Source organism: Oenanthe melanoleuca, chromosome 1 (assembly GCF_029582105.1).
Source record: "Oenanthe melanoleuca isolate GR-GAL-2019-014 chromosome 1, OMel1.0, whole genome shotgun sequence".
NCBI classification, from domain to species: Eukaryota; Metazoa; Chordata; class Aves; order Passeriformes; family Muscicapidae; genus Oenanthe; species Oenanthe melanoleuca.
The window spans coordinates 25,318,884-25,343,009 of record NC_079333.1 but is presented as its reverse complement, the minus strand read 5'-3'; the positions used below and the strand labels follow the sequence as shown (position 1 = coordinate 25,343,009).

At 44.5% G+C, this 24,126-nt stretch overlaps 2 protein-coding genes across 4 annotated transcripts in view; both read left to right on the top strand.

Annotated features, from left to right (window-relative positions):
* The first annotated feature begins 26 nt into the window (after nt 1-26).
* On the top strand, nt 27-18,359 carry METTL16 (methyltransferase 16, RNA N6-adenosine). Of its 2 annotated transcripts, none has more exons than XM_056494717.1 (9): nt 27-1,639; nt 1,730-1,929; nt 4,212-4,352; nt 5,373-5,488; nt 6,177-6,319; nt 7,596-7,665; nt 15,431-15,520; nt 16,406-16,579; nt 16,670-18,359. In XM_056494717.1, exons 1-9 carry the CDS (start codon nt 1,269-1,271, stop codon nt 17,282-17,284), a joined length of 1,920 nt encoding a protein of 639 aa, XP_056350692.1. In that variant the 5' UTR covers nt 27-1,268; the 3' UTR covers nt 17,285-18,359. The 2 variants fall into 2 exon arrangements, with proteins under 2 accessions (XP_056350692.1, XP_056350701.1); XM_056494726.1 differs by having other exon boundaries at nt 890-1,644.
* A 442-nt stretch (nt 18,360-18,801) lies between these two features.
* Nucleotides 18,802-24,126, top strand: part of POLQ (DNA polymerase theta) — a 51,530-nt gene continuing 46,205 nt past the window's right edge. For both annotated transcript variants that reach the window (XM_056494671.1, XM_056494666.1), the window contains exons 1-3: nt 18,802-18,997; nt 22,577-22,759; nt 23,456-23,586. In XM_056494671.1, coding sequence (XP_056350646.1) covers nt 18,802-18,997; nt 22,577-22,759; nt 23,456-23,586 — 510 coding nt within the window. The remainder of the gene's footprint in view (nt 18,998-22,576; nt 22,760-23,455; nt 23,587-24,126) is intronic.

The following is a 24,126-nucleotide window of genomic DNA, read 5'->3' as shown; positions in this document are numbered from 1 at the left end:
ATCCTATTTTAATTGAGGATGATTTTGTTGCTGATTTTTTTTTTTTTTTTTAATCAGAGGCAGTATAAAGCTCACTGCAATACACTTTTTCTTTCATAATTTATGTTAGACAAGCACAACAGCTTGATAATTATTAGAAGTATATGTGTATATTGAAAGAGCTTAAAGTGGGGAAATTTTCAAAAATCTTTTCCAGGTTTGATGTCTAAGCCTTGGGGTTTTTCCCCAGTCTCAAACTGTTTAATACATAATTTAAAATCCGTGTGTTGCAAAGCTTGTGGCACAAGGTAAGCCACAAGCAGCAGGCCTCAGGCCATTGCTTGATCATGGAGGAATTTTACAGAAATCGATGGCTATGAAGTGTTTCAGAGAGTGCTGAAGACTCCTTCAAGGTAATGAAGGTGACTTGGGTGGGTAATATATGTAAAGATGGGAGTGGAGGCTCCTCATGGTGCTGCCTCTTAGCCTCGTGAAAAATGAGTTTCACTTTCTTGGTAGATTTAAAAAGGTTTAATAAAAGACAAGACAAACAAAGCAAAAGGTTGTAACAGCCGGGTGCTTAGCATTCGATCAAGAGCACACCTGCTGTTTTGGAGACATCCCTTAAATTCATCAGCCTGGTGCATATTCATAGACTATCAAGCATTTTCAAACTTTTCTATAAACTATTTTCCATATTCCAGGAACTGTTTTGCATGGCCACTCCTTGAGTCCGCCTTTTTAGAGCATGCACGTTTCTTGACTGTCGTTTTCATTTATTTTTCTTATCAGTCTTAATTTGGGCTATGGTCTTCAGTTTCTACACATGGTCGGTGCTGATAACTGGTATATCAGTAGCAGGTGTCTTCACTGGGATTTACCCAACCAAGCAGGTCGTTTACTTACTGATGAGAGGACTAGGGCACCTCCCGTACAAGGACACGCCGAGAAAATTGGGTCTGTTCATCATGGAGGTTCTGTGGAGACCTCCCAGGAAGCTTCCAGTATCTGAAGGGGGCTACTGGGAAGCTGGAGAGGGACTCGTTGTCACTGTTGTGATAGGAAAAGAAGTAAACGGAAAGAGGGGAAAGAGGGGGAATTCAGGCTGGATATTAGGAAGGAATTCTTCACAGTGAGCGCGGTGAGCCACGGACAGGTTGTCCAGGGGGCTGAGGATACCGCAACCCTGCCAGGCTGGACGGGGCTTTGAGCAACCTGATCCAGTAGAGGTATCCCTGCCCGTAGCAGCGGGGTTGGGACTAGATAATCTTTAAAGTCCTCTCTAACCCATGACATTCCAGGATTCCATGGAACCACGGTGGTCATTTCTGCGCCTCAGCAATTGCAACTCACTGGCCGCGGCGGCGGGCGATGCTCCATTCGGGGCTGCGTCCGGCTGCCTCCCCCGCGGCCGCCGCTGCTTGGTACGGCCCGCGGGGCCGCGGTGCACGCCGGGAGCGGGCCCGGCCGGCGCGGGCAGGTGCGGCCGTGGTCCCGCGCCGCGCTCCCGGCTCATGCCGGCACATCCCGGCCCGACATGGCCCTCAATAAGTCCATGCACGCCCGCAACCGCTACAAGGACAAGCCACCCGACTTCGCCTACCTGGCTGGCAAGTACCCCGAGTTCCAGCAGCACGTGCAGACCACCCTCGCGGGCAGGGTGAGGTACGGCCGGGGCGGGAGGGGGCCGGTGGGTGCCCGTGTGTATCCGACCCGGGGCACCCATGAAAGCTTCGCGTGTGCCTTTCAGCCTGAATTTCAAGGATCCCGAGGCCGTGAGAGCTCTGACGTGCACCCTCCTGAAGGAGGATTTCGGGCTAACCATCGATATCCCCGTGGAAAGGCTCATTCCCACTGTCCCTTTGAGGCTGAACTACATCCACTGGGTGGAGGATCTAATCGGCCACCGGAATGCTGAGAAGCAAACCCTGAGAAGAGGCATTGATATAGGTACTTGGCAAAGCTAAATGTTTAAATCCTCATTTACCATCAGCGACAGTAGCAGATACGATTTATTGCACATCCACAGGAAAACGTCAGGTTTGAGAAACAAAGAGATCTGATTTATGCTCGTTGTGGTGGAAGGCAGTCTGAGCTCCACAGGTGTTTCGTGTGCCTTCTTGGTGGGCAGAATTTCTCTGCACGAACACGGGAACAGTCTTGGCACGCAATTATGTGGCTTTTCAGGGCCTTGAACTCGCTTGAGTGCAGCTTTGTGTGGTATACAAAATCTGTGTTTCTAGAACTAGAGGCAAAAATGTCATTATAAAGGAGCTAAAAGGTGTTTCTTCTCAGTGGTCTAATAACAAATCGTGTTTCATTGCTAATTTATTAATTTGGTTTTGGATGTCTGCACCAGAGAGTTTGTGAGTTGCATAGCAATATTTTTTAGTGTTCCACTTAATAACATTTTTTTCCTGTTGTTATGGATGTATTTCACAGGTGAATGATTTGTCCTTTTGAAATTTCAATTTTTATTTTAATTTATTTTGATGCAGTTATATTTGTGAGCTGAATTGTAAAAGAGGCTAAATTAGAAACCCAGGCAAATGCTAGGTAAGCTGTGTTTTGGTTGTAGATGGTCAGAGATTTCTTGTTTATGATTGAGAACAAAATGTCTTTGAAGTTGGACCAAACATCAGCAGATGAATGATATTATCCATTTTCAGTCTGGGTTATTTGGTAATATCAGGATGATAGCTAGTTTAGGTAGCAGATAAATGTAAACAGAGAGATGTGAATTTATAAAAAGTACACTGATGGCCATAATTTGGTTTTCATTAGAAATAAAAAGAAGGCAAACTCCATAAGAGCTTCCGCCCACAAATAATAAAATTGGCATTTGGATTCCCAATCTTTGGTTAATCTCTATAAATTATTTAAAAGCCACTAGTGAAAGTACATTTGAATTTAGTTCACATCTTTTATTTTGTCACTAGAATCTTTATTTGCAGTTTCAGAGGCTTGATTTCAAAGACTGTTTTGTGCTGAAGAAAACCTGCGGTGAAATTGAGGGAAGCTGGCATTTCCTCTCTAACCTGTTTTAATGCTTGACATTAAAAGTTACTGAATTCCTTAAAGCTGGGGTTCTGTAATCTCTGTTACTGTGCCCGATTTTGTTTCTTGGCATCTGCTAGCATGACTTTTTGTAATAGACATTTTTGTTCTCGTGAAATTTTCTGACGTGTATTTTTAGCTGGAGTTGTGCTGGATACCAGGTCTGCATCTTCACATGATGTGTCCACAGCTGCTTTCTTCTAGTTCTTTGAAGTTTCTTAGACAATTTCTATGCATTTGATAATAATTTTCATTTTTGAAATGATTTCTATGAACTTTGTCACAGTAGGTAGGCTGGGTAGAACAGTCAGATCCTCTTAAGTCCTCTGCATACTGCAAAATCTTCAGTTTGCATGAGCTTTGATGTTTCAGCTGTGGAAAAGCAGTACATCATCTGAGAGGGACTTGACAGGAGTGCTAGAAGTAACCCCTTGCTTTGTGTACTGACAGATGAAGTTATTGATGTCTCAATAAGCCAGTTAAACAGATTCTGAATACATGTCTAAACTCTACTTTTGTGGTGGTGGGGTATCTTTCCCTTTTCTTGTATCCATTCCCTTTAACCCTAAATCTGGTTTTTATTGATAGTGTGATCACCTAGGTATGCCATAATTATTTTGTGCTCGCATCTTTCTCTTTTATACCAAGTTTTTATCTTGTCTCCCTTTTTGAATCTCTTAATTGACACTTAGGTTTCTAGGATAGATTTGGACATTAGAGAAAGACAGTCTCAGGTGGAGAGATTTATTTTTGTTCACGTGGAACAGTTTTTTTTGTGGTTGTTATATGCATCAAAGTATCACAAATTATTTGTGATAGATAATAGAAAAATGCAGAAGAGAAATCTATTTGTGGTAGGGTTTTTGTTTTAGTAAAGCAAGAATGTATTTGCCTTTCTTTATATAGACTAACCATTGTCATATAGAAGAAAAGTAGCTTAAACCAAAGTTGATAGTTTACTAGAACATTTATTACAGATTCTTGAATTCTTTCGTTTGTTAAAAGTGCATATTTGACAATGCTGTTTTTCAAATTACAAAAGTCAATTTCACAAAAGAATTGAGTAGTAGATGATCCATAATCAGTGTTTTCTTGAAGTTAGTTCTTTTTAACAGCCACACTGCATATAACATCAGTACTTATTATCCCTTTTTCATGGATTTTCACTTCTGCAGGGACAGGCGCATCCTGTATATACCCATTACTTGGAGCAACTTTGAATGGTTGGTACTTCCTTGCAACAGAAGTGGATGACATGTGCTTCAATTATGCCAAGAAGAATGTGGAACAGAATAACTTGTCTGATCTTATAAAAGGTACAATGAAATAAGGTATTTGGTAGCACACAAATGTTTTGACATATTTTTGCCATGCTCAGTGGCATACCAGAATGTGTATTCCTTCCAAATATATGCCAAATTTTTTTTACTGGAGTGGAATATTTACTAAAGTTAGTGTATGCTTAAGCCAAAAAGCTGCCTTGTCTGGCATGGGATATGTGGATAGAGAAATACTCTTCCTTATGAAAATCTGAAAGTTAAACTTCACCCTGGGGTTTCTGTCTCTCTATTCCTTGTCTGTTACTGAAGTGTTTCTTGGTGTTTGGGCTCTGTCTGCTGGAATGCTCCCCTTGGATGATTGCAACCACTGCCACTGTATATCTTGTACAGAGAGTTCTTTGTCCTCACTTCTTGAATTAAGTCCTGACACTGCCTGTGGTAGCAGAGGCAGTATGCCAGACTTGGTCTGGGAATGAGCTTGGAAAATTTTCTGTAGGAATTCAGTGTAGTAAAAATCAGTTCCATTTATGAGCTCTGAATAAAAACTTTTGGAAACACCCATTTGAGCAATATGTCTTAGTCTGCTGTCTGTATCAGTCTTGAAGATCCAGAACTTGATGTGTAGAACAATGAGAGTTTTCTGTCACTGCTGCCACTGATTTTTAGTGGTGTCGTGGTGTTTCAATATACTGGAAAAGCAGCTGGCAAAGGAACAGGCCTCATGTAAAGCTTTAGTGCCTGTAGTTGTAAGGGCTTAAAGCACATTTTTGGTTGTATTGGAGAGCTTGGTATAACTCAGACAGTCCTTGTTGTTTTAAACAGATTCACGTGGTTCTGCTGCTATGCATAAACATACAGGCTATTTGTGTGCTAATCCTTGACCTGAAATCTTTATTTGCATGGTGATTTTTGTTACATCTCTTCTATAGAAAGCATTGCTTAGAAAGTACAGGTTTTATACAATGTTAAATGTATATAGCATGTTAAATAAAATAGGAAGTTCATGTTAAAGAAAACAGGAAGTTCCTTACTGACTTAATTCACTTTTTCTAATAGTGGTTAAGGTACCACAGAAGACTCTTCTAATGGATGCACTGAAAGAAGAATCTGAAATAATTTATGATTTCTGCATGTGCAACCCCCCCTTTTTTGCCAATCAGTTGGAAGCTAAGGTAAGGTAACAAACTGCATGTTGTATGTACTTCAGTGGTCAGTGGATGGTAGCAACAATTTAACCTCTTGACTTGGGCAAGGTTGAGTGGAAGGTCCCAAATCATCATGAAATAGCTTTTAAGTCTTCTCCTTCCTCATCCCCCAGCCCCTAAAGGAGTTCTGAAAACCTAACTGTTACCCCTCCTAAAGTGGAGGATGAGCTGTAGCATTCTTTCACAAGTTCTTACTGTCTTAGAAAATGAATTTGGAAAGTAGACAGCTAGTAAATCTGAAATCAGGTGCCAGCTGCCTAACAGTGTACAGAGGAATTAGTTCCTGGAATTTTGCTTAACTGTATTTTTCATTTCCTTAGTCATGTAGACAGTATCATACAGGTCTTGCAATACCCACTGAATATAATCAGAAATGTATAATGCAGGGCAGTAGAAAAGAAGGTTTATAATTTAATTAAACACCATAGATTGTGATGTGACAAGTAGCTTACCTAGGATTGAGATTGTAGGGAATTCACCTAGGTATGTTTATTTTGTGTGGATCTTTGTCTGTTATCCGTGGTTCTGATAGGGGGAAGGTAAGTAGAGGTGGTGGTGCTTGCTACTCACTAAAGATTAAGATAGGAAGCAGTGTACAAAGCACCATAACATTTCATTAAATGTTCATGTCACATGTTTCTGGTTTTTAACCCAGGGAGTTAATTCTCGAAATCCACGGCGTCCCCCTCCCAGCTCTGTAAATACAGGTGGGATCACAGAAATCATGGCTGAGGGAGGAGAACTAGAATTTGTCAAAAGAATTATTCATGATAGTCTCCAGCTTAAAAAGAGGTTACGGTAAGTGTTTTGTTCCAGTTAAAAAACCCCAAACAAGCGCCTTTTATCTTCATCTTTGGCAGAAGTCATGCAAAAATGTTATTTTTAGTAGCAGTGGTCCAGTGATATCTGCTTAGTTTGTTTGATACTTACACATCCAGTTGTTCCTGAGAAGCAATTAGAACTTATTGCTGGAGGTATTTAAAGGGAGAAGACAAAAAAAGCCTGTAAGAGTGACACTTGCAGCTTGCAGCAAAATTATCACATGTACCTGATAAGAGACAGCTCAGGGTTCATTCTTGAGGAATTTTGGGATGGGAGAGGTTTTATGACATTGCCTAGTTATCTGTTGATTACCAAAAATTTCTGTTTTTCCTTGATGAAAGGAAAAGCTTTGCCTGCTAAAGGACACTGTTGTACTGAATACTGTCTTGGGTGAACATAAGCTGCAATAAAAAACATAGTGAGACCTTCTTTTGACCTTATTTTGAAAGAGATGGCACGTCTTCAGTTTTCTGACTATCGGGCTTTCACTCCCCCAGTGTTGGAAAAAACTATCCTTTGATACCTGGGAAATCCTAAGTTTTGTACGTCAATACGTTATGTTTATGAAGAAGGTTTTTTGGATCCAGTCATCAAAAAAATGTGGAGGATGGGGTTGTAAAGCTCGAATAATAATTTAGATGAAGAGCAGAGCTTCATCTAAAGTAATGTTTGGGAGATTCTGAAGATGTAGAGCTGGGTGGAAGAGTAAGTTTCACTAGAAGTGGGAAAATAACTTTCTTCCTTTTTTTTTTGCTGGATTTTTTCTTCATGAAATATGGGTTACATGATGGAAACCTGGATAAGATAATGATGAACACAAGTGAAAGTCAGTATGTCTGCTTTTAAGCACAATTACTTGCCAGTAGTTGATTATTCTTTTTTGTTCTGATTCATTCTCCAAAGAAAGTGGAGATGTTGAAACAAATTCTTGTAAGGTGTAACGTCTTCCCTATAACTGAAGTCACTCTTTGAAACAAGATTCCTAATTTTTCATGTGTTGTTTCTAAAGTACTCCTCATGTATTTCTTGAAAGTTCAAAAAGATTTCCCTGTGCAGTCTGTCTTTAGACTTTCTGTTCTGAATTTTGTTGGATTATGTCCTAGTCACTCTGTTTAAGTGTGCTTTTTTTGGTTGTTTTGGTTTTAATCTTGCTTGTTTTTGCAGCTTTCTGATCCAAGTAGTTCTTATTGATACCTGCCATTCTGAGTTGATCTCTATTTGTAAAACACTTTTTTAAACTTGTGCCTTGCAGCTGGTACAGTTGCATGTTGGGGAAGAAATGCAGTTTAGCACCACTGAAAGAAGAACTTCGAATCCAGGGGGTGAGTTTGCATAGAGTCAATATATATGCTGCCAGTCTTCTATACAGAATATAGTATGCTTCAATGTATGTGAACGTACATTCATGTTGAATTATTTCACAGAGTTTTTATTACAAAAAGGAACTGCAATTCCTTGTTAGGGAAACAATTGAGGTTTAACTATTGTCAATTCAAAACTGGCAGATAACTAGCAAATACTGTCTCCAAAGTTTTATCTTTAGCACATATTGTTGGAGCATGTCTTCATTCTAGAAGATTCAGGATTTCTGCTTTAAAATAGCCTTAACAAGGCTGTAGTAGAAATTAAAAAAAGAAAAAGAAAAAAAAAGAACAAAAAAAAGATCTAGCTTTCTTTCCTCTTAGCTCCCATAAAATCTAGCAATTTGATTGATAAAGAAATAGTAACATGATTTGCGTGGCAGCATTGTTTTATTTGTGTTCAGTTCTGGCACCAAGAACCTTGTGCTACTATTCTCATTAAAGAGGGCTGTGCAAAGGACTTTTGGATGGCTTTCTGGAGGAAGCGTACTCTTCACTAATTCCCATGCAAAGAGAATAATTGTAAGATTGTCCTAGTTTGAAGGACAGGGGTCTGCCAAGAAAGGCAGAAATTTTCCTTTTAAACAGAGACCCGAACTGCACTTCCCCCAAATACTATACACGTTTGAATCAAGGACTCTGAGGCAGAGATAAGGGGGTAGGAATAACAGCTCTTTTACTAATATATCCAACCGTACCAGCAGAAACAACAGCAGTTGTTAAAATTACTAACAAAACAGAACAGATTACTCGGTTCCAGTCCTTTCTTTAGCTGTGGGCACGCTCTCTCTCGGCGGGAGTGGAGGCGGGAAGGGGCGGCCGCGGCCGCGCCGGTCTCAGGGGGGGAGCAGCTGGGGCGGGCAGCTCCTCGCTCACCGTTTGGGTTCTGGTGCTCAGCTGTGTCCGCAGAGACTGGAGGCTGGAGCAGGGCAGATGCAGGGCAGGTGATCGCAGAGGGTCTGACTCTCGTGCGTCCGGCCGCGCGGCTCCAAGACCGAGAGGATCCTCCTCCCCGCCCCCGGAAACACAAGTCCGCTCCGGAAGCATGAGAGCCCCTCTCCAAGCCGATCCCACCTACCCCTTTTTGTCCAGAGCCCGCAAAGATCCGCGGTGTACCCGGCAGCTCCATTGGCATGACAATGGGAAAAATTCTTTAAATTGACACAGCAATAGGAAAAACACTCAACCCCCAACATTATCCACCCCGAATTTTTTCCATGCCAACATGCTACAGCAAATTAAAACTTCTATATTATATACATACATGCAGTTACAGGCACAGTATCATAGATAGTTCACCCTAGAACAAGGTCTCCTTGGGGTATGCATCGTGTCTGTCCATCCTTTTGCATCACCCACCAAGTGCAACCTGGTCCTTGAGCGAAAACCACCCCACGAACAGGATTGTCTTTGCTGGAGGGAGAGTTCACCCAAACAGGTTTTCCTAACATGCCTCTCAGGTTTACCACAGGGACCTTATCTCCATCTGCTGTTCCCAGGGGCTCAGATTGGGCAGGGCCTGCTCGGTTAGTGGAACCTCAGGTATTCACTAACCATGTGGCCTTTGGTAGATTGATCTCCCAGTTTTTGAAAGTCCCCCCACCAAGTGCCTTTAAGGTGGTTTTAAGCAGGCCATTGCACCGTTCGACTTTCCCAGCTGCTGGTGCATGGTAGGGAATATGATACACCCACTCAATGCCATGTTCTCTAGCCCAGGTGCTTATAAGGCTATTTTTGAAATGAGTCCCATTGTCTGACTCAATTCTCTCAGGGGTACCATGCCTCCAGAGGACTTGTTTTTCCAGGCCCAAGATGGTGTTCCGAGCAGTGGCATGAGGCACAGCGTAGGTCTCCAACCACCCGGTGGTGGCTTCCACCATGGTCAGCATGTAGCGCTTGCCCTGGCGGGTCTGAGGCGGTGTGATGTAGTCAATCTGCCAGGCCTCTCTGTACTTGTACTTGGACCACCGCCCCCCATACCAGAGGGGCTTCACCCGCTTGGCTTGCTTGATGGCAGCGCACGTGTCACAGTCATGGATAACCTGGGAGATGCTGTCCATGGTTAGATCCACCCCTCGGTCTCGTGCCCACTTGTAGGTGGCATCTCTGCCCTGATGACCTGAGGCATCGTGGGCCCATCGAGCCAGGAACAATTCTCCCTTGTGTTCCCAATCTAAGTCTATCTTTGAGACCTCTATCTGTGCAGCCTGATCTACTTGCTCATTATGGTGGTGTTCTTCATTAGCCCAACTCTTGGGAACATGAGCATCCACATGACGGACTTTCACGGGTAGCTTCTCTACCCGAGTGGCGATGTCTTTCCACTCATCAGCAGCCCAGATTGGTTTTCCTCTACGTTGCCAATCAGCCTTTTTCCACCTCTCCAGCCACCCCCACAGAGCATTGGCTACCATCCAGGAGTCAGTGTAAAGGTAGAGCTTTGGCCATTTCTCTCTCTCAGCAATGTCCAAGGCCAGCTGAACAGCTTTGAGCTCAGCAAGTTGACTTGATCCACCTTCTCCTTCAGTAGCTTGTGCAACCTGTCTTGTGGGGCTCCATACGGCTGCTTTCCACTTCCGGTTCATCCCCACAATGCGGCAGGAACCGTCGGTGAAAAGGGAGTAGCATTTTTCATCTGCTGGCAGTTGGTTGTACGGTGGGGCTTCTTCAGCCTGGGTCACTTGTTCCTGCTCCTCTTCGTCAGCGAGACCAAAATCTTCACCTTCTGGCCAGTTTGTAATTATCTCCAAAATCCCAGGGCGATTCGGGTTGCCAATACGGGCGCGCTGCGTGATGAGGGCAATCCACTTGCTCCATGTGGCGTCGGTGGCGTGGTGGGTAGAGGGAACCTTTCCTTTGAACATCCATCCCAGCACTGGCAGTCGGGGTGCCAGGAGAAGCTGTGCTTCCGTGCCAGTCATCTCTGAGGCAGCTTGAACTCCTTCATAGGCAGCCAAGATTTCCTTCTCTGTGGGAGTGTAATTGGCTTCAGATCCTTTGTAACTTCGGCTCCAGAATCCCAGGGGTTGGCCTCGGGTCTCACCAGGCACCTTCTGCCACAGGCTCCAGGACAGACCATGGTTCCCGGCTGCAGAGTAGAGCACATTCTTTACCTCTGGTCCCGTCCTGACTGGGCCAAGGGCCACTGCATAAGTGATCTCCTGTTTGATCTGGGCGAAGGCTTGCTGTTGCTCAGGGCCCCAGTGGAAATCATTCTTCTTGCGGGTGACCAGGTAGAGAGGGCTCACAATCTGGCTGTACTCAGGGATGTGCATTCTCCAAAAGCCTATGGCACCTAGGAAAGCTTGTGTTTCCTTCTTGCTTGTTGGTGGAGACATTGCAGTGATCTTATTGATGACCTCAGTGGGGACCTGGCGCCGTCCCTCTTGCCACTTCACTCCCAGGAACTGGATCTGTCGGGCAGGTCCTTTGACTTTGCTCTTTTTAATGGCAAAACCGGCTCCCAGCAAAATCTGGATGATCTTCTCTCCCTTCTCAAATATCTCCACTGCCGTGTTCCCCCACACAATGATGTCATCGATGTACTGCAAATGTTCTGGAGCCTCACCCTTTTCCAGTGCAGCCTGGATCAGTCCATGACAGATGGTGGGGCTGTGATTCCACCCCTGGGGCAGTCGGTTCCAGATGTACTGCACGCCCCTCCAGGTGAAAGCAAACTGAGGCCTGCACTCTGCTGCCAAAGGAATGGAGAAAAACGCATTGGCAATGTCAATGGTGGCATACCACCTTGCTGCCTTGGACTCCAGCTCGTACTGCAGCTCCAGCATGTCTGGCACGGCAGCGCTCAGTGGTGGAGTCACTTCATTCAAGGCACGATAGTCCACAGTCAGTCTCCATTCTCCATTAGATTTTCGCACAGGCCAGATGGGGCTGTTGAAGGGTGAGTGGGCTTTGCTGACCACCCCTTGGCTCTCCAGCTCATGGATCATCTTGTGGATGGGGATCACAGCATCTCGATTTGTCCGGTACTGCCGGCGGTGCACTGTCATGGTGGGAATTGGTACCTGTTGCTCTGTCACTTTCAGGAGCCCCACTGCAGATGGGTTTTCTGATAGTCCAGGCAAAGTGTTCAACTGCTTAATGCTCTCTGTTGCTACAGCAGCTATTCCAAAAGCCCACCTGAACCCCTTTGGGTCTTTGTAGTAGCCATTCCTGAGGAAGTCTATGCCTAGAATACGTGGAGCCCCTGGGCCAGTTACAATAGGATGTTTCTGCCATCCCTTCCCTGTCAGGCTAATCTCAGCTTCCAGCAAAGTGTATTCCTGTGATCCCGCCGTCACCCCAACAATAGAAACAGGTACCTTCCCCACGTGTTCTGATGGTATCAGGGTGCATTGTGAACCAGTATCAACTAGTACTCTATGTTCCTGTGGCTTCGATGTGCCAGGCCATCGCACCCACACTGTCCAATGGACTCTGTTATCCCATGCCTCTCCCTGGCTAGAGGCAGGGCCCATCTAGCCCTGGTTATTATTTCTTTCCTGGGCATACATAGTGGAGGTTCCTTCCAGGGGATCTGACAGATCATCCTCCCTTCTGTGATACCCTGCACCTTTACCATGGGAGGTTGAGGCTACCTTCATCTTAGCACGGTTCCCTCGGTTAGCATTTCCCTCCCTGAGCTGACGCACCCGTGCTGCCAGGACAGAAGTGGGCTTCCCATCCCATTTTTCCATGTCTTCTCCATGGTCTCGCAGGAAAAACCACAGGTCAGCTCGTGGGGTGTACCCTCTCTCCCTAGCTGGGGGGCGTTGGGTTCTAGATTTGGGGCCTATGACTCGCACTGGTGCTGCACTGATCTTTCTTATCTCCTCCCTCATCTCCTCCCTCATCTCCTCCCTCATCTCCTCCCTCATCTCCTCCCTCATCTCCTCCCTCATCCCCTCCATCCTGTTTTGGACCTCTTGGAGGTCCCTGGCCACGGCAGAGACATTGGCCTGCATTGGGCCATTCATCATACTCTCAAAATTTCTGAGTCCGTTGGCAACAGAACCCACTGTCTCTTGGTGGTTATCAGCACTGATCATTGCAAAGAAGGTGGTATATTGAGATGGCCCCAGGGTTGCCAGATTCCACAACATCTGCCCTGTGCACCTGACCTTGTCAGGGTCATTGTCATGCTGTCCATCCCTCCCAAAGAGTACCTCTAATACTGCCACTTCTCTCAGCTGCTGGATCCCTTCCTCAAGAGTTTTCCAGCGCATTCTACGTTGGTACTCCTGCATTCTCTCTTTGTGGACAAACCTCTCTCTCACACTCATTAAAAGCCGGTCCCAGAGGGAAAGGAGGCCTTGCTCCCTCACAAATATCTGGTCCACACCTGAATCCTGGGCCAAGGATCCTAAATTCCTGGCCTCAGTTCCATCCAGTTGCACACCTGTTCCCGTAAGGTCCCAGACCCGGAGTAACCAAGTTGTAAAAGGCTCACGGCCTCGCCGTGCAATGTCTTTACACAGGTTACGGAGACTGTCGTATGAGAGGGACTCTGTGACAATCTCAATCTCTGGCTCCCTTGCTGGCTGTGAGGACCCTCCTGGCTGATCCCCATTATCTAGGTGCCTCGTTTTGATCTTAGATTTCCTAGTTTCCACAGGGGCAACTGCCACTGGCTGTGGCTGCCCCTGTGATCCGGCTGGAGCCTGGACAGATACAACATCTACGGGTTCCACTGCAGCACCATCTGACTCTCCCTCTTCAGGGCAGGGGGAGGGTTTCTCACCAGCTGAAGAAAAGTGCTCCTTCAACATCTGGCTGTGCTCCTTAAACATCTGGCTGTGCTCCTTCAACATCTGGCTTTGCTCCTTCAGCACCTGGCTTATATCCTTCACTAGAGCTCCCACCCACTCTGGGTGGTTCATTTCTGCAGTGGGCTGTGGGGCAGCATCAGGCTCTGGGGCAACATCCCTGGTCCCTGGGGCAGGGGCACATTCTGGGGCGACATCCCTAGTCCCTGGGGCAGGGGCACATTCTGGGGCGACATCCCTAGTCCCTGGGGCAGAAGCAGACTCTGGGGCCACATCCCTAGTCCCTGGGGCAGGGGCAGACTCTGGGGCCACATCCCTAGTCCCTGGAGCAGGGGCAGACTCTGGGGCCACATCCCTAGTCCCTGGAGCAGGGGAAGACTCTGGGGCCACATCCCTAGTCCCTGGAGCAGGGGCAGACTCTGGGGCCACATCCCTAGTCCCTGGAGCAGGGGAAGACTCTGGGGCCACATCCCTAGTCCCTGGGGTAGGTATCAGGATCGTTAACCAAGCCAATATTCCCTTGTTTCTGAATGCTAAGTAGAGCAGGCCTATCAACAACGCCAACCAGTGTATAATAACACTAGCAATTAAAACAGATCTGAAATCCTTGAAAACTGGTGGAGTAGCTTCAAAAAACTGGGTGATGGGTTGGGAGAAAATTTCCCTTGCATTCATTACTTCACAGTAAGTACCATTATTGAAATAACCCCAGAAACACGCAGTTAGAGTATGATAGTTCTGGATCCATGTGGCCACTTCCCAGAGAAAATTAAAAAACCATGAATTCCTGACATAATCAATCCACCAAACTAATCGGATAATAGCTACAGTAACTTTGGTGAGAGGGCCCATATTCAAAAAAGGGCTTACAAATGGGAGAGAGGTATCTGTGGCCACATGGAGCCCAAACCAGATTAAACCGGACAGCATGTTGCCCCTCAAGAGAGCTGTTACTCCTGTCTTAACTCTCCTCTTAATGCCCTCAGGCCCCACGTTGGGCGCCAAAATCTGTCCTGGTTTGAAGGACAGGGGTCTGCCAAGAAAGGCAGAAATTTTCCTTTTAAACAGAGACCCAAACTGCACTTCCCCCAAATATTATAAACGTTTGAATCAAGGACTCTGAGGCAGAGATAAGGGGGTAGGAATAACAGCTCTTTTACTAATATATCCAACCGTACCAGCAGAAACAACAGCAGTTGTTAAAATTACTAACAAAACAGAACAGATTACTCGGTTCCAGTCCTTTCTTTAGCTGTGGGCACACTCTCTCTCGGCGGGAGTGGAGGCGGGAAGGGGCGGCCGCGCCGGTCTCAGGGGGGGAGCAGCTGGGGCGGGCAGCTCCTCGCTCACCGTTTGGGTTCTGGTGCTCAGCTGTGTCCGCAGAGACTGGAGGCTGGAGCAGGGCAGATGCAGGGCAGGTGATCGCAGAGGGTCTGACTCTCGTGCGTCCGGCCGCGCGGCTCCAAGACCGAGAGGATCCTCCTCCCCGCCCCCGGAAACACAAGTCCGCTCCGGAAGCATGAGAGCCCCTCTCCAAGCCGATCCCACCTACCCCTTTTTGTCCAGAGCCCGCAAAGATCTGCGGTGTACCCGGCAGCTCCATTGGCATGACAATGGGAAAAATTCTTTAAATTGACACAGCAATAGGAAAAACACTCAACCCCCAACAAAGATCTATTGTTGTATAGAGTAGAAGGAAAGAGAATGCATGGTGAAATAAATTCCAAGAAAGATGAATTACTGAAAGCAGATGCTGAGCTAGACACAAAATATCTGATTTTCTTCTCTGTCCTTGAACTGTAGCACCTCAGTCTTAGTTAAGGGAGAGAAATGAGAGAGGGCTCTGACACCTCTGAGCAGTGACAGAAAGTCCGTTTGAGAAAATACGCTTTGTATGAAAATGTGTGCAGTAAACCAATGTTGTTTATCAGTCTGAAATAATGTATCGCTTCTTTGTGTAGGTTCCTAAAGTCACTCATACTGAATTCTGCCAGGGACGCACCATGAGATGGGCACTGGCCTGGAGTTTCTATGATGATGTGCAAGTGCCTGTAAGTAGCTTAATTCTGGTTTGCTTGTGATTTTCTGTGCCTCTTACTTTAGGAAGGGGCTAATGAACTTTTAACTACTGTGATACAAATTGTTGTTCTTCAGACTGGAGTATTGGATGTGCTGGGCTGTATGGACAGTGGAATTTCTTAGATGGCTGCAGTCTATTGGCAGTTGTGACGTGATACACGAGTGAGCCTTGTTAAGGGTAGAAAAAGGAAGCCATTGTAGGAACTTCCTGTGGGTTTTAGTGAAAATAAGGATCATTTGTAACATACTTCAAATAGCAGTAGTAATAAAAATATGCTAAATTTGGGGCTGGATTTGAATTTAAACTTCCCTCTGAGATTTCACTTTTAATTTAACATGTGAATTCTGTTACCAAATAGGTATGACCACGTCTAACTCAGACTTGCCTACATAAGTGGTGCTTGCTCACCTGAAATGTGAGCCAGTTGCTTTTTTGGATCTGGATGTTTGTATATTTGAACATAGGTATAGACAATAACCAGTCTTAAGGAAAATGCAAGTAAACCTTCTGTGCACTTCGATAAAAATGTGGATATTGGCAGTTGGCCTCTATTCCCAAGAGCAGCCACACTTTGTGAGCTCATGGAGAGCTCATAGTTTGAAGGAACCAATGCAGCTTTTTGCCTAGTACCTGAAGATAAATTCCCTCTGTCCATCAGACTAGCATAAAGCGCATGATATTGTTAGCTGGTTTGAGTCTAAAACTCCTGGGGGTGGAGCACGGGCCATGTGAATGACTGCTTAGTGCCTTACATTACACTCTTAATCCTTGTGTCTTATGGAATCACAGGCTTCTAAGTACAAAAGTCACCCACTAATACTGCATAGCCTTGTAATTATTTTCTTTCTTCTTCTAGTCACCTCCCTCTAAAAGAAGAAAATTAGAAAAACCCCGAAAGCCTATTACATTCATGGTTTTGGCTTCTACAGTCAAAGAGTTATCCGTCAAAGCTGCAGCTATGGGCTGGGATGCTGTAGAAGCGATTGCTGTGGTTAGAGCCTGGGTAGAGAAGATTCTCACTGATCTGAAGGTACAGTATGAAGTATTAGATGTTAGAACAATGTCCTAATTAAAAGTGTAACTGTAAGAAGATAGTATGAAATTCTGTTTTCTGCAATAGGTTCAGCATAAACTTGTTCCATGTGGAAAAGATGAAATTAGCCTCTTTGTGACTGCCATTGAAAACTCCTGGATTCATTTAAGGAGAAAGAAACGAGAGAGAATAAGGCAATTACGAGAACTTCCTCGAGCTTCTGAAGATATTCTGCAAGCAATGGAGGAGGGAAAGAACAGCCAGAAGAGCGTGAGCAACAGCTCAGACTCTGAAAACCCCAAGGCTGAAGACTCTGAAATGGGGTTTATGGCACCTGATGAGGATGTCCAGATGACAGCAGGTGATGAGCAACCAGAAGAATCTGCAGCCAAAGAACACTATGATCCTGTGAAGGAAGAGGAGATGGATGCAAAGCAGGGAGAAACATCGCTTGGGAAAGGTTCTGGTCATGTGAAGGAGGAACCTTGCCCTTCAGAGGAAGCTAGTAATCTGACAGTGGAAAAAGAGCAAAGAGCAAAAGAAACTAGTGGGGATTTTCTCTTCAAGTGTTTAATGAACGTGAAGAAAGAAGAAAATGATGTAGTAGTAGAAATGCACTGGGTTGAAGGACAGAACAGAGACTTGATGAACCAGCTGTGCACATATTTACGGAACCAAATTCTTCGATTGATTGCTAGTTAGCTCTTTTTCCTGCTTTGGTAAAGTAGGTCTATCCTCAAATTTTGTAAACTATTTTTAATTAATTAAAAATTTCAGATAGCAAAACCTGTCTTTTCCCCCTTAAAAAAAAAAGAAGAGTAGATAGATGTCTCCTTTAATATTTTAAATAGCTTTTTCAGAGATGTAAGGTGGTGAAGTGATGAAGTAAGAGATTTCATACCGAAGTTGTAAAACTACATGTTGAAGTGAAACATGTTTATGCTGTGATCATTTGAAATATCAGCAGTGCTTCTTCTGGTCTTTTTCTGGCACAATAGAAATATATATTGTTACTAAGTAGAAATCTTGATTGAGTTATTTTCTTCAATATATTTTCAGTACTAATACAGGAAACTGTTAGTCTGCAGTGGGAATTGTTTCCTGCAGTGAGGAGTCTACCTTTCTTCCCTTTAATGTATCTAACTTTTGGTCAACAGAGTAGCATCATGGATACAATTCTCCAAGTGTCAATTCATTAAAATAATTGCTTTAGGAAAATCATTTGTGTTGTATTTGTCTAGCGCTTGGGCTTTGAAACACAGAAGAGCTTACTGTTAGTGTCTGGTTTGGTAAACTTGAACAGTGAAATAAGCCTTTTGAGCTGCTTGATTTAAAGATTATTAAAATATGTTGGCTCTTCCATTAGACCATCATTTACACTTGTTCTGATATAATTGGCTGAAATGACAGCAGTATTCTTAAAGAATTTTGCTTCCATTTAATTTTAAGATTTAATGGCAGAAATGAGAGCACATACTCTTCTTCAAGGGCCAGAAATTTCTGCGTGTATGTGTTTGAGATGAAGTGCACTGGTCCCACTTCATGCGAAGTCAGCCTCCTAAGCTGTGATCCATTTCTCTGAAGAGATACAGAATAGGGAGAGCTTTTCTGAGTGGGGTGTGTGTGTGTTACCCAAGATAAAGCAGTGGTGTCCAGAAGGAAGTAACTCTGCGTGTTCATAATCCTGCTTTCAATGTTCATTCTTTGCTGTCCTTATTTTTGGAAAGTTCAGTATGCTTTCTTCAATTGAAATTAAAAGCAACTTCGAAAAGCCTTATTTTTTGATGCAATGCTTCTTAACATTTCTGTGGGTGGTGGACAAAGACATTAATTTTTCGGGTACTGCAGAATTTTCGTAGAACTGCTCCTCATATTCACGTTGCTAGTCTTTTAGGATCTGAAATAGCTATTTTGGCGTCAGAGACATTAGAAACAGCAAACGAGGCTGTTTGTCCTTTGTGCCCTCTCCTGTTGTTTAGCTCTGCAAGGTAAGCCTTGTTTCATTGAAGCAGAGCCTTCATTAATTATCTAAGCCTTTCACCGGTACCGCACGAACGCCGCACGCGTACCGCGCGCTCGGATCGCTGCCTAAGCAAAGACCGGTGTTTGCGCAAAGACAACCCCTACTCGGCGGTGTGCCCGGTTTGTAGCGGGAACGCCCGTTCCCTGCTCCCGCCCGCTCAGGGGCCTCCCGCCGGCCGGGGCGGGGCTAGGTTTGAATGGCGCGGCGGGAAGATGGCGGCGGCACCGGCGTCACCCCGAGCGGTGCCGCCGCAGCCTGGGCCGCGGGGGTCTGCGGAGGCGGCTCCCGCAGGCCGCGGCGGGCTGTGCCGCCCAGCCCCGCCGCTCCCCGCCGCGCTGTGCTGAGCCCCCCGCCCGGCCTCGACCTCTCTCTGCGCCGCAGCGGCTCGGCAGGTACCGCGGCGGGAGAGCGCAGCCATTCCTTCCCATTCCCCTTCTTTCCCTTCCCGCCTTCCCTTCGGTCGTGCAGCGCGGCGGGTCGAAATATGCTGGGCGAGGGGGAGCGGGGCTGCCCCGGGGGGCAGCGGGGCGCTGCTGAAAGGGGCCCGGGACCCTCCGAGCCTCTCCCGGCGCCTCTCTTGGCCCTTGGCCCCGGGGGCGTCGCTGTTCGGGCCGCGCTTCGCCCCTTCCTTCCTCTCTCCAGGGCAGCGGCTGCAGCCGAGTACGTGCTTGTGATAGCAGGGTGGTGGTCGAAGGATTGTCCTGCACCCCTCACTGCGCAGTCGAGGAAGAAAATAAGAAAATGTGTATTCTGCGCACAGTTCTGAGATGGGGGCATTCTGTGTGTCGTGTAACAGTGAGCTTTATTCTTGGATTCGTCTCTAGGTGCTGCCATAATACAACAATCGGTGTAGTCCGTTCTCCTTGGTATGCCAGGCAAGGTTTGTTTACCTACGTTGTGAAATTGATCAAAGAATACATACAGAATACAGAAGAAGTATACACAATATATTTCTGTGTGCAATAAACATCTTGTGGTAAGGTGTCATGTCAAGTGCTCCTGCTGCCAGACAGAGCCACTTAACTGGTGCTTCTAGATGCCATATATACATTTTACCAGCTTATTGTTCTCTTGAATCGAGAGAGAAATCAAGACGTATACAGCATCGAGATTGTATACAACATCTTAAATCGAGATATTTACAAAGCGTCTTGCAATTTCATCTCTTTTGTGATTTTTCTGTAACTTTTTAAAGCATTTACATCTCTCAGTCTCTTCTCCAGTCATGTCACATCTTCTCATAATCATGTGATTATGCTCTGCAAGATACAAACCTGTTATTTTTGCAAGTGGAACAGAGCAAGGCAAATATATACATTTCCACAGTCAGCTCCCCAAAGACAATTCAGTAAGCAGCACTCTTGTGTTTAACTGGCCCCACCCTCTGGAACAGCTTTCTTTATGAGAAACCTAATACCTAACGCTTTTAACCAACAGTTTATATCTTCCTAGTACTGACTGTTTCTTAGCATTTTGTGAATAAATAAAAAAAGGCTAGTGTCACAAGTATACTTCTGTACATAGATCTCTAAGCCACAAGTTTCCAAACACGTTCAGTTCTAGCCTAAAGATATTATTTAAACAGCCAAATCATGTAATCCTTTATTCTTTCCATCTTTTATGTGAAATTTGTTGGTTTTAATACTAGGGAAAAGGCTTGAGGTCCTATCATGTAGGGTTTTTTATGTTTCTGAATCCTAATTCTGCCATATTAGTCACTGTATTTCATTTGCATGGCAAGTGGGGGGACTATAAGATTCTGGTGGCTTCTGTGAGAAGCCTCCAGAAGTTTCCCCTCTGTTGGACAGAGCCAATGCAGCCAGATTCAAAAGTGACCTGCTGCTGGCCAAGGCCATCAGCGGCAGCACCTCTGGGATAATGTATTTAAGAAGGGGGGGGAAAAAGCCTGTGCAATGGCAACTGCAGCTGGAGGAGTGAGAATATGTGATGGAAACAACCTGCAGACCCCAAAGTCAGTGAAGAAGGAGTGGGAGGTGGTTCTTCAGGTGCTGTAGCAGAGATTTGCCTGCAGCCTGTGGTGAAGACCATGGTGAGGCAGAGATGTCATCCACCTGTAGCCTATTGAGGTCCATGGTGGAGCAGAGATCCACCTGCAGCCCATGGAGGAACCCATGCTGGAACAGGTGGATGGCGAAAGGAGGCTGTGGCCCTGTGGGAATCCTCTATTGAAGCAGGTTCCTGGCAGGAGCTGTGGAGAGAGGAACCCATGCTAGAGCAGGTTTGCTGGCAGGACTTGTGACCTCATGGGGGACATGAACTGGAGCAGTTTGTGAAGAACTGCAGCCTGTGGGAAGGACTCACACTGAAGAAGTTCATGTCTCCTCTGAGAGGGACCTCACACTGGAGCAGGGGAGGAGTATGAGAAGTTCTCTGAGGAGGAAGGAATAGCAGAGACAATATGTGATGAACTGACTACAACTCTCATGCCCTGTCCTCTTGTGCTGCTGAGAGGAAGGAAGCAGAGAAAATTGGGAGTACAGCTGAGCCTGAAAAGAAGGGAGGAGTTTCTAAGATTTTGCTTTATTTCTCATTATCTTACTCTGAATTGATTAGTAATAAATTAATTTTCCCCAAGTCAAATGTTTTGCCTGTGATGGTAATTGGTGGGTGATTTTGCCCTGTCCTTTTCTTCACTCAGGAGCCTTTCACTGTGTTTTGTCTCTCCTGTCCTGTCGAGGAGAGGAATGACTTTGGGTAGCTTTGGGTAGCACTTGGTGTCCAGCCAGGGTTAGCCCACCACAGCCACAGTTCAGGACAGACAATTCTAGTCTCCTCTGAATTCTCCTTGGGAAGTCTGTTCTGCTTTGTAAAGTGTTTCTGTTCTCTCCCAATGGTGTGTAAATTTTTGTTCAGTATTTTATGGTACTTTGATTATACAAAGTGAAGCAAAGCTTTGTAGAGGAGACTGACCATGCAGCAGTGGCAGCCTAGGTTGGGGTTAACCTCAAGGCAGCAGTTGAAATTTTTAGTGTGATGAGATGAAAAATGCTGGCTGCTTATGCAGACTGGTATTATTAATCTAGCCTGCCCTTACACTGTCATCAATGGTGGGAAATTTCTTTTAGAATTTTTTGAATGTAGCAGTAGAGGAACAGTACATTCTTCTAGAGGCAATACACACAATTACTTGGTTTTCATCTCAATTTCACAAGGTCTTTCACAAAATGCTTTTACAGGAACTATATATTTATGGGTGATAGGGGAGACATTCCTGTGGATCAGAAACCTGAATAGAACAAAAAAGCTTGAATTTTCTTAATGATTTGGAAAAAGTGAGGAGAAAGAGAGGGATGAGGCAGTGTCTGTAGTCAGCACAAAGTTGTTTAGGGTTACTAAGACAAGAAATAATCAGCAAGGAACTTAATTAAACTAGAGGAACTGTCAGTATTGTGAAGATACTAATCAGTGTTAATAAACTGAAATATGACACACTGTACAGAATAGCTTGACCTGCTTTGTTTTAGGTTGTGGTTTTCATTCATCTGTAAAACAAAAAACACTGGGCAGTTTTCACTGGCAGTAATCAGTGAGAATTACTGAAATCTCAGTAGCAGTAACTTAAAAGGGAAATAGTGTGGGCAAGGACAAGATGGCAAGTACATTGCAATGCTATTACGTTAATCAGTGCTGAAGCTCTCTTTGACCATATATTTGGTAATGGCTGCTCTGTCTCAAAAGCAAATACCAGGGCAAGAGTTTGGTGAAGGAATTAATTGAATGTGGAAAATCCAACAGGAGGAAAAATTGAAAAAAAGATGTCAGAAGATAAGAAAAATGGTGAACCATCCACACAAAATATTGAAAAATATAGGGCAGATAGTTTATTGCCTTTTCTTGTAATACAGGAGTTTGTACAGAAGTTTAACGTTTAGGTGTATAACCTAAGTGACCTCAGATTCAAAGATGATACTTGACTTTTTAAATTTTATTTTTATTTTCTCCTTCCAAAGGGCAGTATCAGCAGGTAAATGTTCCTGAAGATCAAGCAGACAAGCTGCTCCTTGCAAGTTGGGGTCTTCCCAAAGCAGTTCTGGAGAAATACCACAGTCTGGGAGTAGTGCAGATGTTTGAATGGCAAGCTGAATGCCTGATGCTTGGACAAGTTCTGGAAGGGAAGAACCTCGTTTATTCAGGTATGCGAACATACTTTTCCACTGCCATTCACAAGGACATACTGGTGCTGAAAAATTTGGATCTGGCAGCTAGAAAGGTCAAGATCCTCTTCATCTTAATGAGACATCTTAAGATCTGTCTCATTGCTGTGCCTCAAACTTGACTTAATGGTCTCCTTTCCAGATGTGAAGAGACACTTTTTGTCCCATTTTCTCTGTTAAAGTTCCTTTAGAAGTTGATAATTACAGACTGTCAACTAGGAGCTGAATGATAACAGCAATTGAAGATATACAGACTTCTGAGAATATTATTTGCTATTAATTTTTGCTATCCATTTATCATTTCTCATCACATATTGTGTGTGGGGTGTGTGTGCAGAAGGGGCAGTAATGCAGAAGGAGAAGTAGGACTGGTGGACTAGAAATCTGTGGGAAATGACAGTTGCTTGTCTGCCCGTCATGGGAAAAAGGTTCTAGAGCAGCACTGAGAGGATGAAGAACTTAGAAGAGAGGCAGGTGATTTTTAGTCTTCTTGATTCTTTATAGGGGTGACTGCAAATGTGGTTGTGGGCGAGAGATTTCAACTGAAGAGTCCCATCCCAAGCTCTCCAGTAACTGGTTTCTCTGCTAGATTAGTGATGCTTGTTCTTTGAATTTATTTTTTAAAACTTTAAAAATTAATTAAGCACACACCCCCATTTTTTCTTTCCCCTCAAGCTCCTACCAGTGCTGGAAAGACTCTTGTTGCAGAATTGCTTATTTTGAAGCGGGTCCTGGAGACTCGTAAGAAAGCTCTTCTCATCCTTCCCTTTGTCTCTGTGGCCAAGGAGAAGAAGAGTTATCTGCAGGTAAGTAGCATTCAAGGAGGGTAAATTTATGGGTAGTATTTGTTAGGTCACATTTCTTTAAATAAATGCAAAAGCATGGATTTTAGGGGAAAAAAAATTGCTGAGTTTTTCAAAAAGAAGTTGTAGATAATTTAAAATTTGCTCTAAATTGGAGATTAAAAAATGAAACTTTTAGCCAGAAAGGTAAACTTAGAAAAATTTTAGAGTCGATTAAACCTTTTAATTTCAGCTTTGACTTTTAAAGCATTGTTACTTGCATTTATTCACTGATTTAATACTCTCCAAAATTTAAATGAATTTTCTAATGAAATACCATGTTAGGAAAAGTACAAAGGGAAGGTGTAAATGTTATCTAAAAGATTGAAGTGTATTTTAGCTTTCCTTGGGGTATTCCATCACAATTTTGTGCATTTGATTTCACTTTGACTTTGCTAATTTTTTTAGTACTAGAATATGGTTACGTCTTGGCTTTCTCACCCCAGCTATTTAAAAAATAAAATTAAAATGGGAGCACTCTTCAAGACATAAATATTTTTTCTT